The following is a 13,644-nucleotide window of genomic DNA, read 5'->3' as shown; positions in this document are numbered from 1 at the left end:
GCTCGGTGACCTGTCAGGTCTAACCCAAAAGCTTGAATGTGTTTGATGACATCCCTGTAGCTCAGTGGAAATCCAAAAACCACCTGTTCATCCAGGGTTCTCTTCTGTGTCTCCTGACAGGTGCCAATGACCCAGGGTTCTCAAGGACTGCCCCAGCAGTCCTACCAACAGCCAGTCATGCTGCCTAACCAGGCGGGCCCAGGGCCTCTCCCGGCCACGGGGGTGCCCGTGTACTGCAGCGTCACACCGCCGACCCCTCAGAACAGCCTGAGGCTGCTTGGCCCTCACTGCCCCTCCAGCTGCAGGACAAACTGTGCCAGCGTGAGCAACGCCGGGTGGCAGGTCAAGTTCTGAGCGCCCCGGCTATGGTCCACTTCTCAGGACGGTACTCACGGCCTGGAAGGGAAGGGGAGCAAGTGGGAGAGGCCGCCGGGGACTCAAGTATGCACTCCACATGCGAAGGACTGCTGCTGGTATTCTGTTTAAAAAAAAAAAAAAAACCAACAACAAACAAAAAACAAAGACTCATACACACGTTAGCTGGTTAATGGTGCATATTTCCGTCATGTCTGCTAGGTATGCCTTTATAGCTTAGCTAGTGACATGAATTCATCAAGGTAAGATTTTCTCCTACCACTGATCACCACTGTGTAGACGATAATATCCCTAATTTGGATTCTTAGTTTTGTACTTTGTGTTGAGTTTGTGATGCTAAAAGTATTTACAAATTATATACTGAAATCACACTGTACCAAAGCTGTAATGGAAAAGAAAAGAAAGGATGAATGGAAGGAATAATTTATATACACCATAGAGTTTTCTTTTTTTAATGGATATATAATGTATTGTAGTGTTTAATGAAAATAAAGCTATTTGACCTTACGGAGGAAGGTCATGTTTTTACCACCGGTTTGGTTCACTCTCTGTTTCAGTACGTGCGGGCTTATGGCTCACTGTTAGCCCCTGTGGGAGCTATGTCATGAGTAACGCACAGAAAAGATGCTCCGGGGAGCTGCAGGGGGACCGCCCTCACACTGGTAAGCAAACACTGAACTGCAGTTCCCTGAAGTGATGCCAAGGGGTCCTGGAAATAAGATGACATCCTTCTCTTTCCCTGACTTCACGTTTTTAAAATGTGTAACTTACTTTTAGTTTTAGGGCCACTGAATGCGTGTAGCTGTACTTCACCAACAAGGAGAAGCTGTGTCCTGGCTAACGGTGGCCCTGGACCAGACCCTGTTCCACCTTCATCGAGGCTCATCGCACACCTGGAAAACAAGAAGTCTTCGTTCAGAGGAAGATGAGAAGGGAGGGGCAAGGTCTAATCCCACCCATTACAGTGGACGCACAGTGTATCCAGTGTAAACCGTCACTAGTGTTGCCAGTGAGTCAGTATCTCAGAGGAGCTACTGTGATTAATAGTTGTCCTAATATTTTAAAACATGGTAAAATATAGCAACACTTCAGTTACAAAGACAGAGCATTCACACTCACACACACACACACACATTCAAAGCTGTTCCTGTCTAATCTCCAAATGTTTACCTCCCTGTAGATTCTGAAGGTAAAACCGCTTTATTACAACCTTTGAAAAATAGCAACAGAACTCTGAGTATCACCTTTGGCCTTCCCTGGAGAGATTTAATAGGGCAATAAAACCCACAGCTTTCCCTTGGCGCTGATGGTATAATGACTAACATTTTGTATTTTATACGCTCTGCCTAAAAACCACTGTTAACCAATGAGAAAGATGTGGAAAATGCATCTGGTTAATTCCTGCTGTTTCTCGTATTACCACATTCTCTCTGTTAGATTAATCTCTCTATATTTTTTTCATATTCATGTTGTTTAGCTGGAGATAGAGTTAATAAGCAGCTAGTTAAAATACCTGTCAGATTACGATTTCTTACTGTAAGACTGTTTTGTTTTCCCTTTAAAAGTGAAATTTGACACATACTGCCCTCAGCTTCCTTCCTTGTGCAGTCTGTCCCATTTCCTCAAATCTTAGTCTACTCGTTGTAAGTAAACCCTAACTATGAAAAGCATTCTAAAAAGAAGATGTTGCATTTTTTTAATTGAGCCATTAAACCACAGGCTGAGTCGCTATTAAACCAACAGCTGCCGTGGGAAGGAGCAGTGTGTCTGCCTGGTACCTCCCCCTAATGGAAGGAGGGCCGCTGACCAACACAGATTCATTCTTGAAATACATTCTCCACTTAGCCCTCTGATCTTGGCAGTGATCCCAAACTCACAGATCCAAACATGAGTATGAATGCGTATTTTCTTTGCATACCATTTTGGGAAATTGTGAGCTTTTCTTTAATGATTCTTAGAATGACTGAGCCTTCTTTCCCAGGAATTTGAGGTAAAATCATGTGAAGGATAAAGACAGGCCTTCTTTCTAGTTGGCTACCAGGTGTGTTAACACGTTCAGATTTAGACGTTTGATCCTTTGGTTACTGCTTGTCGCAGACGTCAGCAAGGAGAGTGGATTAGATTTGAAAAGGCTCTTCGTTCAGAAACCAGAGATGAACACAGTCCTAAGGTCTGGCACTGGGCTACTGATGCCATTGGCAATGCTGGGTTAAGTCAGAGGAAGTTCTAGCTCTTAACTCTCAGTAATTCGATTTTTTGCACAGCCCGGCTGTAGCAGCACAGAGCTATGAGCGCCCCATCTTAGGCTGCACCACTGGGCACAGTTCCGATGACCTGTCAGGACAAAGTAAATGAAGACTAAGCTGAAAGTGGAGGCAGCCTTGGAGACCAGCCAAGTCTCCATCAGGATATCTTCAGTATCGATACCCAATAGGCAGTGAAATCAGGTACCATCTAGCTGATCCCTCTCCTTTAAAAGAAAAAGTGGCAGGAACATTAACCCATTCTGGTTCAGAAAGCATGTTTTACTTTCCGTGCTTTCATGGTGGCCACCTCTACACAGGACCGGAAATCTTTGTTTCTTCCTGTACTATTCTGCCCAGAACCCTCTCTACTGAGAAAGTTGTTTTCTTTAGGGCTTTGACATTATTTCTCAAGCGTTCTTGGCTTTAGTGTTTGTTTCAACTCCAAATCTTATTATTACTTACTTTCTGTGAAGCTTTGCAACCTCCACTCTTCTCCCAAAGGATGTGTCACTATTACATGTCATCAGTGGCAGAAGCTCCTCCCTCTTGAAGCTGGGCTCCCTGCTGCCGCAAGCACCGTGCCCGCACTGGGGGTGAGCCGCATCTGATGCCCTAACAGAGGACTGGCTCGGCTCCTAGGCTTGAGGATGCTTCCTTTAAGACAATAATACAACCGACTCCCTGCCTGCAGAAGCCCTGGGGGTGCTTTGATATTTGTGTTTGTCATTTGACTGGTTTTGCTTTACTGCTTTATTCCACACTACTCTCAGCATTGTCATAGAAAGGGAAGAGGTCAGATACTGAGCAAACAGGAGAAGGCGTAAATCTGAAGGGGGCGAGTCCTGAAACTGTATGTGATGGATGGTCAGGGAGCAACCCCAGCAGGCGCTCATGACCCCGTGTGTGCGGCACCGGCCAGACCGGTTCGGCTGGATGGCCTGCCGAGGAAGGCTGCTGTCTGAAGTTCAGGACCTACCTCACTCCTTCAGCGCCTGGGATGCACGGGGATTGCCAGCAGCAAGGGGTGGCGGGTGGTGAGCGTGGATGAGGACACAGTAGACAAAGTGTGGAGTACAGAGATCCTGGAATTAAAAAGAGGGTGGCTTATTGTGAAGTTCTGGCTCATGTGTCCTGTGAAGATTCAGAAGAATGTCCCCAGAAAATAGATCTGGTTAAACGTGCGGCAAGGTAGGGCCTCCCAGACAGCCTCAGCCAGTACTGAGCATGACGGGGCTTACTGAAATAAAGAGCACGTTGTGTATGTGTGTTTATATGCAATATACTGTACATGTGAGGTCAAATTTTAAGAATCCTACCAGATGAAACACACACATCATGACATTCAATAGACGTGGAAAGCAAGAGATCTCGGTTCTGGGAGTAAGTAAGCCTCCCCTGCCCCCCCCCCCCACAGCAGTGTGTTCTCCCCTCGCCCCGTTACAGGTCATGATGCTCCTTCGTTCACTGCGCACGTGCCCTGGGTGTGATCGCCTTCTAAAGCAAGCCCCACGCCCGCCCACCCTCATATGACCTACAAGAATCATAAGTATGTTAACATATTTTAGAGGCAAGAGCTGCTTCTTCTAAAGGTCCTGACTGACAACATGGCAGGGGATTAAGATGGAACTTCGAGCAGCTCTGCAGCTGAATCTAGGCTCTAGTACTCACGAGTCGTGTCCTATGTGCTCTCTGGGCCTGAGCTCCCTGTCTCAACAGGAGCAGCAATGGCTGTTGTAAAGGATGAATAGAAGAATTCAACTGGGTACTAAGTGTGGTAATTATGGCCCAATAAAGTGTGTATGTTATCACCACTGCTACAACTACTGCTCCTACTATGAGTACAATTCTAAAGAGGGAGTCTCACCCTGCAGTTGCTGCCCCAGTAACTGAAAATACATTAGAGGACAATCTGGCTCAAAATCAAGGGCTCTGTGCTCTTAGAAGCAAGGATGACAATGCACATTTCAGGTTAACTGTGACTGAGGGATGGGGGAGGAAAAAACCACACTTTCACAAACATCCAAGATACAAAGTTGGTTAATCCATGGTTCCAAAGAGCCCCAGCATTACCTCGTTGGGTTCATGAAATGCAGTCGCTTGCCAAGGTGGATTTCATTCTTGTTCAGTGTGATTTAGATTGAGAAGGGTGGGGGGAGTGCAAGTGAGAGAGAGACTGAGAAAGAGACGGGGCACAGCCCCGCCACCTGTGCCGTGCAGGACAAGATTACAAGTACTCCGTGCCAAGTACAGCAGGATCTGTGCAGGAGTTAGGAGTAAAAACACACACACACACACACACATACACGTGTCTTGTTTGACACAAGGGGCGAAAACGAGGGAAGAACTCTCCAGAGCTTCAGAGACATGGACAGTTTCATCTAAGAACTCAGGGAAAAACTGGCAATTTCAGTTTTTGGTGAGTAACTTATTTGTTCAGCCTCACAAAGCCCATTTTTCTTCCTGATTGATCCCATTTTCAGATAGACTCATCACATGTCCAAATGCAATTGCGTAAATTGAATGCGTGTGGCTCACAGTCCGGTTTACATGGTAGTCTTTCAGCTCCAGAGACCAAGCTAGTGATTTTGTGGTCATCACAGCGACTCAGCCCGCCACCACCCAATACCCAGGACTCATTTGTTCTCATTAAGACATCAAATTACTGACCACATGTGCCACTGATGCCCATGAGTTGTGAAAAGCTGTAAAACTGCAGAGTTGGGGGAGATGGCTCTTAGGCTTTCAAAAATAATGGTTTCTGAGTCTTGCCGACCTGAACTATTCCCTCTTCTTTATCTCGCTGTTGTCCCAGACACCAATGTCACAGTAACAACCTCAAAGAGCAGGTCAGATCCAGCAGCACCCGGGTCAGGAGTCATCTCTGGCATTTTGATTCTCAACAAGTGGTTGGTAGAGAAGACAGCACTGGAACTGGCTCCTCCAGCATCTGCAGGTTTTCTATAGGAAGGGCCCTGATGGAGACAGTCCAGAAGAAACAAAGCAGCATGGACAGGGGGCAGAAGGAGTTGGGGGAATAGCAAATAACTCTACATCTTTAAGCATCAAGTTTCTCTAGTCAAAATAATGCTGCAAGGCTAACAGATCTACCTTTGGAGGTTCTTGGAGAAGAGAGAAAGAAAAGAAAGAACGAAAGAACTAGATTTAGAGAGAAAGAGGGGACTAGAGAGGAAGGACAGAAGGAAGGAGGGAGAGAGAGACAGAGGGTAGGGGAGAGGTATAATAAAAGGGGTAAAAAGTTTAAGAGGACTGCACAAACAAGTCCAAGATTGTGAAGAACGTCTCAGATTACATGGACACTGCCCTACATGTGTAATCTGTCTTCTGCAAGTAAAGCAAATATTTATGATTATTGGAAACTTTGGTTCATACTGGAAAGTAGAAAGTTCTCTAAATTATGTTCATTTACTTTTTCTAGCCTACCTTTGTAACTGCTGCAAAGGGGAAAAAAATGACTGGGAAAAATTTTGAACTCAATGCAAGAGATTATCTGTCACAAGTGAATTTTAATCGAGTATGAGGGCCCCTGCTTGGGTTCTGCCAAGCAGCTGCTTAGGGTCACTCCGACCCCGCTCCTCCCTGAAATCTGTCAGTAATTGTCCGTCTTACATGTCAGGGTCTCTGCCTAGTGTTCCAGCTTCACTCAACTTCATCTGCGACTGCCCCAGCTTGCTTAGTAGCAACCACGCTGGCCTCCTTGGAGTTGGTAAAACAAAGCAAACTGAACCTTACTCAGTACCTTCAATCCTTAGTCTCTTCACTAGAAATCCATTTCCTTGAACTTGACAGGACTTGCTCCATCTCTCCTCATTCACTTATCTCAAATGGCATCTCTCCGAGGGAGAGAGACCTTCCCTAGTAACACTGGCTAAATCAGCCACCCAGTCACTCTACCCTGCATCGCTGTCAATTACCTCTAGTATTTCCAATTATCACATTCATTCTTTTGGCTACAAGTTACCTATTTTGTAGATCATGATAACTGACTATAAAGTTTAATGGAAAGACCGAAGACCCTCACGAAGCATCCAAACACTGGAGAACAGTGAAGATGGAAGAGTCCCCACTGAAGGCAAGGCTTCCTGTGAGACCACACTCATCAGGACAGCATGGTACTCCTGACAGAACAGACTGACAGATCAGCGGCACAGAACACTGTGCCTGGAAACAGACGCAGGCAGAACCTAGCTCCTCACTCCTGAAGCGTAGGCTGAGCATAGTAACGTCCTCAAAGAGTCCAGACTCGGTGAGGACAGACACGGGGACCTCTGCTGCAGATAAAGCTGGCACACGGCTCAGCCAGGTCGCCAGGCCAACACCAACAGTGGTACATTGTGTGGGGAGGGTGCACTTGACATGATGCAGTGAAGATGGCACTTGATCCAGTGATCTCCTCTCCAAACCCACAACCTCAGTCTCCTTATGCAGAAAACTGCAGAAAAATCTCATTTGAGGGGTATGCTACGAAGTCCCTGAGCATCAACCTTCAGAACTGCAAAGGTCATCAGAAGCCAGGAAGGTCTGAGAGACTTTCACAACCTAGAGGACCCTCAGGAGACAAGACTCTTAAATTAATGCAGTATCCTTATGGGATCCTGAAACAGAAAACAGACAGGTAATAATCAAAGTGTGGGCTTCAGTGAGTAAGAATCCATTGACACCAGTTCACTGACTGTGACAAGTGTGCCAGACTCACACAGGACAGTAACCACGGGGGCAGCTGGGTGTGACACACCTGAGAACGCTCTGCATTATTTTCTCAATAATCCTGTAAACCTAAAACTGTCCCAAAATAACATTTCATTAAAAAATACAGCAAACTCTACAGTGTCTTCCTTTGTGGAATGAATATGAACATAAGAACGTCAAGAGTTTTTAGGCCTCCAAAAATTAAACAAACTGACAATTGAAGCATTAGTGCTACCCACAGGGATGAGAACGCTGTCCCTGTTGCGGTCCCCCACTCCGTGACGTGCTTCAGACCCGCACGCTCCAGCACGCTGGGTCGCTGACCTTCCCTAGAGACGTCCCTGTGTGCCTGCTCGTCACGGCCTCCTCGTGTTTATGTAAGTTGCTTCTTGTACCTAGAATGGCTCTTCCCCACTAGCAGTGAGAAGGCAATCTTGTCCAGTATCTTAAGACCCATCAAGAAGGCCGCATCATCGTCCATCAGCTCGCCCCTAATCCTCCAATCTCCCCAGGAAGGAATAAGGCTCCTGGATTCACAGCAACTGTAAGCATTTTTCGCAGTGCCTTTCACTTGGCATGAATTTCCCCCTCATTTTTGTCCGTGTCTTTATCTTGTCTCTGAAAGACAGGACTTTGATTACAAGGCTGATTCATCTTTGTGTTCTCTCACAGCCCCCTGCACACAGCAGAGGGTTGTTCAGATGGGTATTCAACAGATTACCTGCTCAATTTATAAAGGAAAAAGCACGGTTCGGTTCTCTTAGATTATATAGACATTCTCCATTGTGTCTTAATTTCTAACCATACAAGATAGCAGGACCCTGACAGATTAATTTTCCATGAGCAAGGCGATTGATGTCAAAGGGGAAAAAAAAATCAACATGGGCTTCACTTCTGATTTTGACACATGTGTTTTCTTGGGCCTCTGGGCATCAAAGTCTCCCCTGAAAGCTTTGACGCATCACTTCACCACTAACGAAGATCCTCTCCAGACCCTTCTTGTTCACACATCCAGCTTCCCCTAAAAGATCTGAACAAATGACAATTGTTTCCTGTTCCAGCTCATCACTCAAGATGCCTGACAGCATCCGATTTTAATGAACGCCACCAGAGCCTGGTCCCTGGTACGCAGCTCCCCTCCTCTTGGCTCACGGCCCACGCTAACACCGCTTTGACGATGTGGCTACAACAGAGTCTGCTGAACAGATGTAATCCCCAGCTACCCTCCATTTAACAGTCAATCAACTAGGTGTTCACGCACTTAAAACTGTTCTCGACTGTCTGGAAAATTCTTAATCAGATCGATCTGCTGTTTGAAACACGTGCAGGGGTTATGTTCCCTGTTCCACCATCCAACATTTAAAAAGTGCCTCATTATCTATCTAAATCAAATTAAATTTAATTCTGAGCCTGTACTTCCCTGGGAGGTAAAAAAATTTCAAGCTCAGTCACATTTGTGGGTCACCATTCTGGGGGCTGCAAAAAATTGTTGAGTCTTAATAGTACTGACATGAGATGGGAGTACAGGGTGGATGAGTTCGGAGATAAATTCATTGTCATTAAATGCTCCTTATCTGAACTCACAAGTCACCTCAAAAATAAATGCCTTCCTCCTGATTCTTACATGGGCATCTTTTGAGGGAAATCTCACTGCTACTAAGAAGCAGCTAAGTCATTTGTGCAGCTCAGTGGGAAAACAAAATTCAGGGCCTTTTGTTTAAATTTATTAGTAATTACAAGATAGTGAAAGCAGAGGGTTTTTTGTTGTTGTTGTTGTTGTTAAACTATAATTGATTTACAATGTTTAGTCAATTCCTGGTGTGTAGCACAGTGCTTCAGTCATACATGAACATACATATATTCGTTTTCATATTCTTTTTCACCATAAGTTACAAGATATTGAATACAGTTCCCTGTGCTGTACAGTATAAACTTGTTTATTTTATATATATATATATATATATATATATACACACATACATACATACACACACACACACATATATAAGTATCTGCAGATCTCAAACTCAGTTTATCTCATCCCACCTCCTTCCCCAACTGGTAACCATAAGTTTGTTTTACAAGTCTGTGAGACAGCTTGTTTTGTAAATAAGTTCATTTGTCTTTTTTTTTAAGATTCCACATTTAAGTGGTATCATATATTTTTCTTTCTGGCTTACTTAGAAGGACAATCTCCAGGTCCATCCATTTGCTGCAAATGGCATTATTTTACTATCTTTTATGGCTGAGTAGTGTTCCATTGTATAACCATACTACAACTTCTTTATCCAGTCCTCTTTCAATGGACATTTAGGTTGTTTCCACGTCTTGGCTATTATAAGCAGTGCTGCAATGAACACGGGGATGCACGTATCTTTTCAAATTTGAGTTCCCTCCAGATATATGCCCAGGAGTGGGAGTGCTGGATCATAGGGTAACTCTATTTTTAGGTTTTTGAGGAATCTCCACACTATTTTCCATAATGGCTGCACTAAACTACATTCCCACCAGCAGTGTAGGAGGGGTCCCTTCTCTACACACCCTTGGAGAGGTGCTGTCTTGAGTCTCTGCCCACACAGGGCTTATCACACAGCCTGCCAGCTTCCAAAGCGGGTGAGGAGGGAGGTGTTGAGAGGTGAGCCTTCGCCATTATCACTTGCGGTAACTCTCAGAGGACAAGACGGTAAGATGCCAAGATAGGAGAAAATGCTCTCAAACTAAACTGAAACATCAGCTTTAAAGAGCTGATAGAGGAGAGAGGAAAGGTCAGCCAACAATGCCTCTTCCTCAGCCAACAATGGCCAATTACAGACGACCCCAACTTACAGCGGTTTGACTTACGATTTTTCAGCTTTACAACGGATAGAAGTGAGATGCATTCAAGTAGAAACTGTACTTTGAATTTGGGGTTCGGACCTCCCGGGCTGGTGGGAGGCAGTGTGCGCTGGGAAGCAGCAGGGAATGCAGCTCCTGGCCAGCCACGTGGTCACCAGGGTGCACAAGCCACCCACACAAGTCAGTGTTTGTACACGTTAAGCCCAGACCGCCATTTCGTTTCCCGCGTTCAGTACAGTGTTCAGTGAATAATGAGATACCTGACACTGGATTATAACACAGGCTTTGTGTTGGATGATTCTGACCAGCTCTAGGCTAACGTGAGTGTTCTGAGCATGTTCAAGGTCGGCGAGGCTGAACTATGATGTTCGGCAGGGGAGGCGTATTGAGTGTATTTCCCACTTCGAGTAGGTTTATCCTAAGTCAAGGAACATCTGTCCTGAATTGTGCTGGGCAGGTTGAAATGCCCGCAGAGTGTGGCTGAAGCCAGACCCACCTGACGCCACAGCTCACCTCAACCAAAGCCCGGTTTTCTCATTCTCTAAAACAAGGATAATAAGAGAATTTTATTCGGAGCTTAAGGGATGATTAGTGAATTCACATGAATGACAGACTGAGTGCCACGACCTGACACAGGAAAACATCTTAATAAATGGCAGGACTACTGCACTTATTTCTGTTGAGGACACTAACATTAATTCAGTAAATATTGCCTGGGTGCTAGTCCAATGCCTGCGAACCACGGCGTCCAGAGAGAACAAGGACGGGAGAACCAGGCAGACAGGAGGGAGGGTGGGGCGCCTCCGGAGACTGAGGTGTGTTGTCCCTCTTCACGGGTGGCTTCGGTCGGGTTTTGGCTTCTCTCTCAAATCAGACCCCAAGACAAGGATTCAAGGGCAAATGAGGCAGGGAAGAGGAGGCAAGCAGCCGTGGCCGTGGCGCCAAGCAGGGGCCGCTCCGGGAACCCAGCTCCCAGCCGGCTGGAGGGCCTGAGCGTGAGTCCCCTGCCCCACCGTCCACTGCCGGGGTGCCTGCCCGCGCGGCCCCATCGGGGACTGGGTGACAGCTGCTGTCGCCGGCATTAACTCCCCAGAAACTGAGTGTGCTGTGAGACAGGAAACAGCCCGCAGGCAGAGAAGCTCAGGTGTTCAGGATAAGCAGTCTCTGAGGGACGAAGAAAGGGCTACAGAAGGGGGAAGAGGCAGTGGCAATGGCAGCATCTGACAGAGGGTCCATATAAAGGCGATACTTGCGTTTATGCCTCAAATGCTGGTGTTCTTATCCTGGTTTTGTTGGTGTCTTCTGGGACCCCAGGGGTTGATTATAGTTCTACTTAGTAATAATGAAATACAATTTGGATCAGCAGTGAGACATGGAAAGATCTGTACAAGATATTTTGGAAGAGATACCAGAATGGAAGACAGATGGATTTCACGGATGCCAGGCTGGGGGACACATCCTGGGGAAATTGCCCCGTCTGAAAGTAGGCCTGGGGCACTGGGAGTGAGAAGCAGTTTCACTGTGGTACAACAGCAAGACGGTACCCATGCACCAGGCAGAAGGATGTGACTGAGATCTTGAAAGTATCTCTCCCACGAGGCAGGGAGTGGAACTTTCGTGGAGCAGAACTGGAGTGTCGACTTGTGTGCCACTCCTGCCCAAAAAAGCTGACTCCACTTCCTGACACCTTTCTGTGTCTGAGGATCTAGTATTACCTCACCTATCACAGCCTCCACGTGAAACAGACTGAAATACCCCATCCAGAGAGGACAAGTGACGGGCCAATAGTAGGGAGAGCAGATCAAAGCCGACGCTCTTTCCACCCACCATGCGTCCCCATCTTTTAGGGAAACCACCCCATGCCATGTACTGAGCTGGGGACTCTTGCCCAAACAGCCTCTGTTAATTTTAGGCCGCCATTTCCCGCAGGGAGCCAAGAACCCAACACTGATTCCACACAGTTTCTCTGGACCACGGTTTCCCCTGACCTCCCCAACGCAGTTTCCCTTCCCACCTGCACTACGCTGGGTCTGAAATTAATTTTTACTCTTAACAGGTATACCGAACTTTCCATGAATTTAGGATAAAATGTGTAAGAAAGCAGGTTTTTCCCCCTCCAGAATGAGAAAAGAACATGTTTGAAGTCATTGGAATTGAACAATGTTCAGTTGTTACTTATGTTACTGAGACTTTCCAAGGGATAAATGTCGCTGTGAATGCAGCTGCTCCTCCCAGCTAGGAGGGTGGCTCCAGGCTTACTGCAGCATGCTGTGTTATAGAGGGAAATGCTTTGATGCAGACTCCTGGGAAACAGAAACTTTAAGCTGCACTTATTTTATAATGCAAACTCTTATCTATCTTACTGGCAGATTAGTGGTTTAGATTTCTAAATACCACACTATTCAAATGTCAGATCTGCTCAAAATAGGGTTCCTCAAGCACTAATGGTGACTGGTCATCACCAGCAACTGGAAAATGTGTTACACCGCTGATTCCTATGCGATGCTCGAGAGAGTCAGGTTAATAGTTCAGGCACTCTGTGTGTGTGTGTTTTATAAACTAGCTAGATGATTCCTATGAAGGTAACTCTCAAAACAATGATTAGATCCATAATTAAATGAGATTACTTGTGCATTTGAAAAATATCTTGGCAGTATGTATTAATAAATTTGACATAACTTTACTTCTGGAGATTTAGCCTATAAAAGTTAATTTAAGATGGGAGTAGCCCATGTGTGGGATGGTCAGGCACCCCAATGTCTTCTTGAAATAGTGGTAACCCCGAAAAAAACAAAATGTCTAAATATAGAAGAATGTAAATTTATGCAAATTATTTAACCACGGTGGAACTCAGTTTCCCCAAATGCAACAGTAATAATTCTTACCCAACAGGGTTGTTAAGATGATAATATAAATGTCTGTGGAGTGCTTGCTCAGTATCCATTAAATGTTAGTGTCCATGCTTCCCCTTCCCCTACACCCATCAAGACATTCAGTCAATAAAGTAATGTGTACCAGCTATTACCATTCAGAGATGTTTGCAGCACAATATTAATTGAAAACAGGGTCCATAACATAACTTCAGTACGAAGCAGCTGACAAGTACGCGTCGTGACCTACTGCGTTTGAGGCACTGTGTGAAGAGCTCAGCAAACAGGGATTAATGAAACGACTCGGACTCTTTTCTGACAGAAGTAAGTTTGTCTTTTTTTTTTTTTTAGATAGACATACCGTACGCTATCACTTATAAATGGAATCTTAAAAAAAAAGACAAACTTATTTACAAAACAGAAACAGACTCACAGACATAGAAAACTTATGGTTACTGGGGGGAGGCGGTGGAAAGGGATAAATTGGGAGTTCGAGATTTGCAGATACTAATATATATATAAAATAGATAAACAGCAAGTTTATACTGTATAGACAGGAATTATATTCAGTATCTTGTAGTAACTTACAGTGAAAAAGAATATGAAAACGA

General features: G+C 45.4%; 1 protein-coding gene and 1 long non-coding RNA gene across 22 annotated transcripts in view; one reads left to right on the top strand and one right to left on the bottom strand.

Moving 5' to 3' along the window:
* Positions 1–400, top strand: part of ARPP21 (cAMP regulated phosphoprotein 21) — a 151,266-nt gene extending 150,866 nt beyond the window's left edge. For all 18 annotated transcript variants that reach the window (XM_031469884.2, XM_031469881.2, XM_031469883.2 and 15 more), the window contains one exon: positions 121–400. In XM_031469884.2, the coding sequence (XP_031325744.2) occupies positions 121–354 (234 nt within the window). In that variant the 3' untranslated portion in view covers positions 355–400. The remainder of the gene's footprint in view (positions 1–120) is intronic.
* Positions 1–13,644, bottom strand: part of LOC105090704 (uncharacterized) — a 146,553-nt gene that overhangs the window by 20,785 nt on the left and 112,124 nt on the right. For all 4 annotated transcript variants that reach the window (XR_010384956.1, XR_010384958.1, XR_010384959.1 and 1 more), the window contains exons 3-5: positions 3,598–3,703; positions 1,147–1,268; positions 394–478 (exon numbers count right to left, since the gene is read on the bottom strand). This is a non-coding gene — a long non-coding RNA (uncharacterized LOC105090704). The remainder of the gene's footprint in view (positions 1–393; positions 479–1,146; positions 1,269–3,597; positions 3,704–13,644) is intronic.

This window comes from Camelus dromedarius, chromosome 17 (genome assembly GCF_036321535.1).
Source record: "Camelus dromedarius isolate mCamDro1 chromosome 17, mCamDro1.pat, whole genome shotgun sequence".
Taxonomy (NCBI): Eukaryota; Metazoa; Chordata; class Mammalia; order Artiodactyla; family Camelidae; genus Camelus; species Camelus dromedarius.
This window is presented reverse-complemented; position numbering and strand designations above follow the sequence as displayed.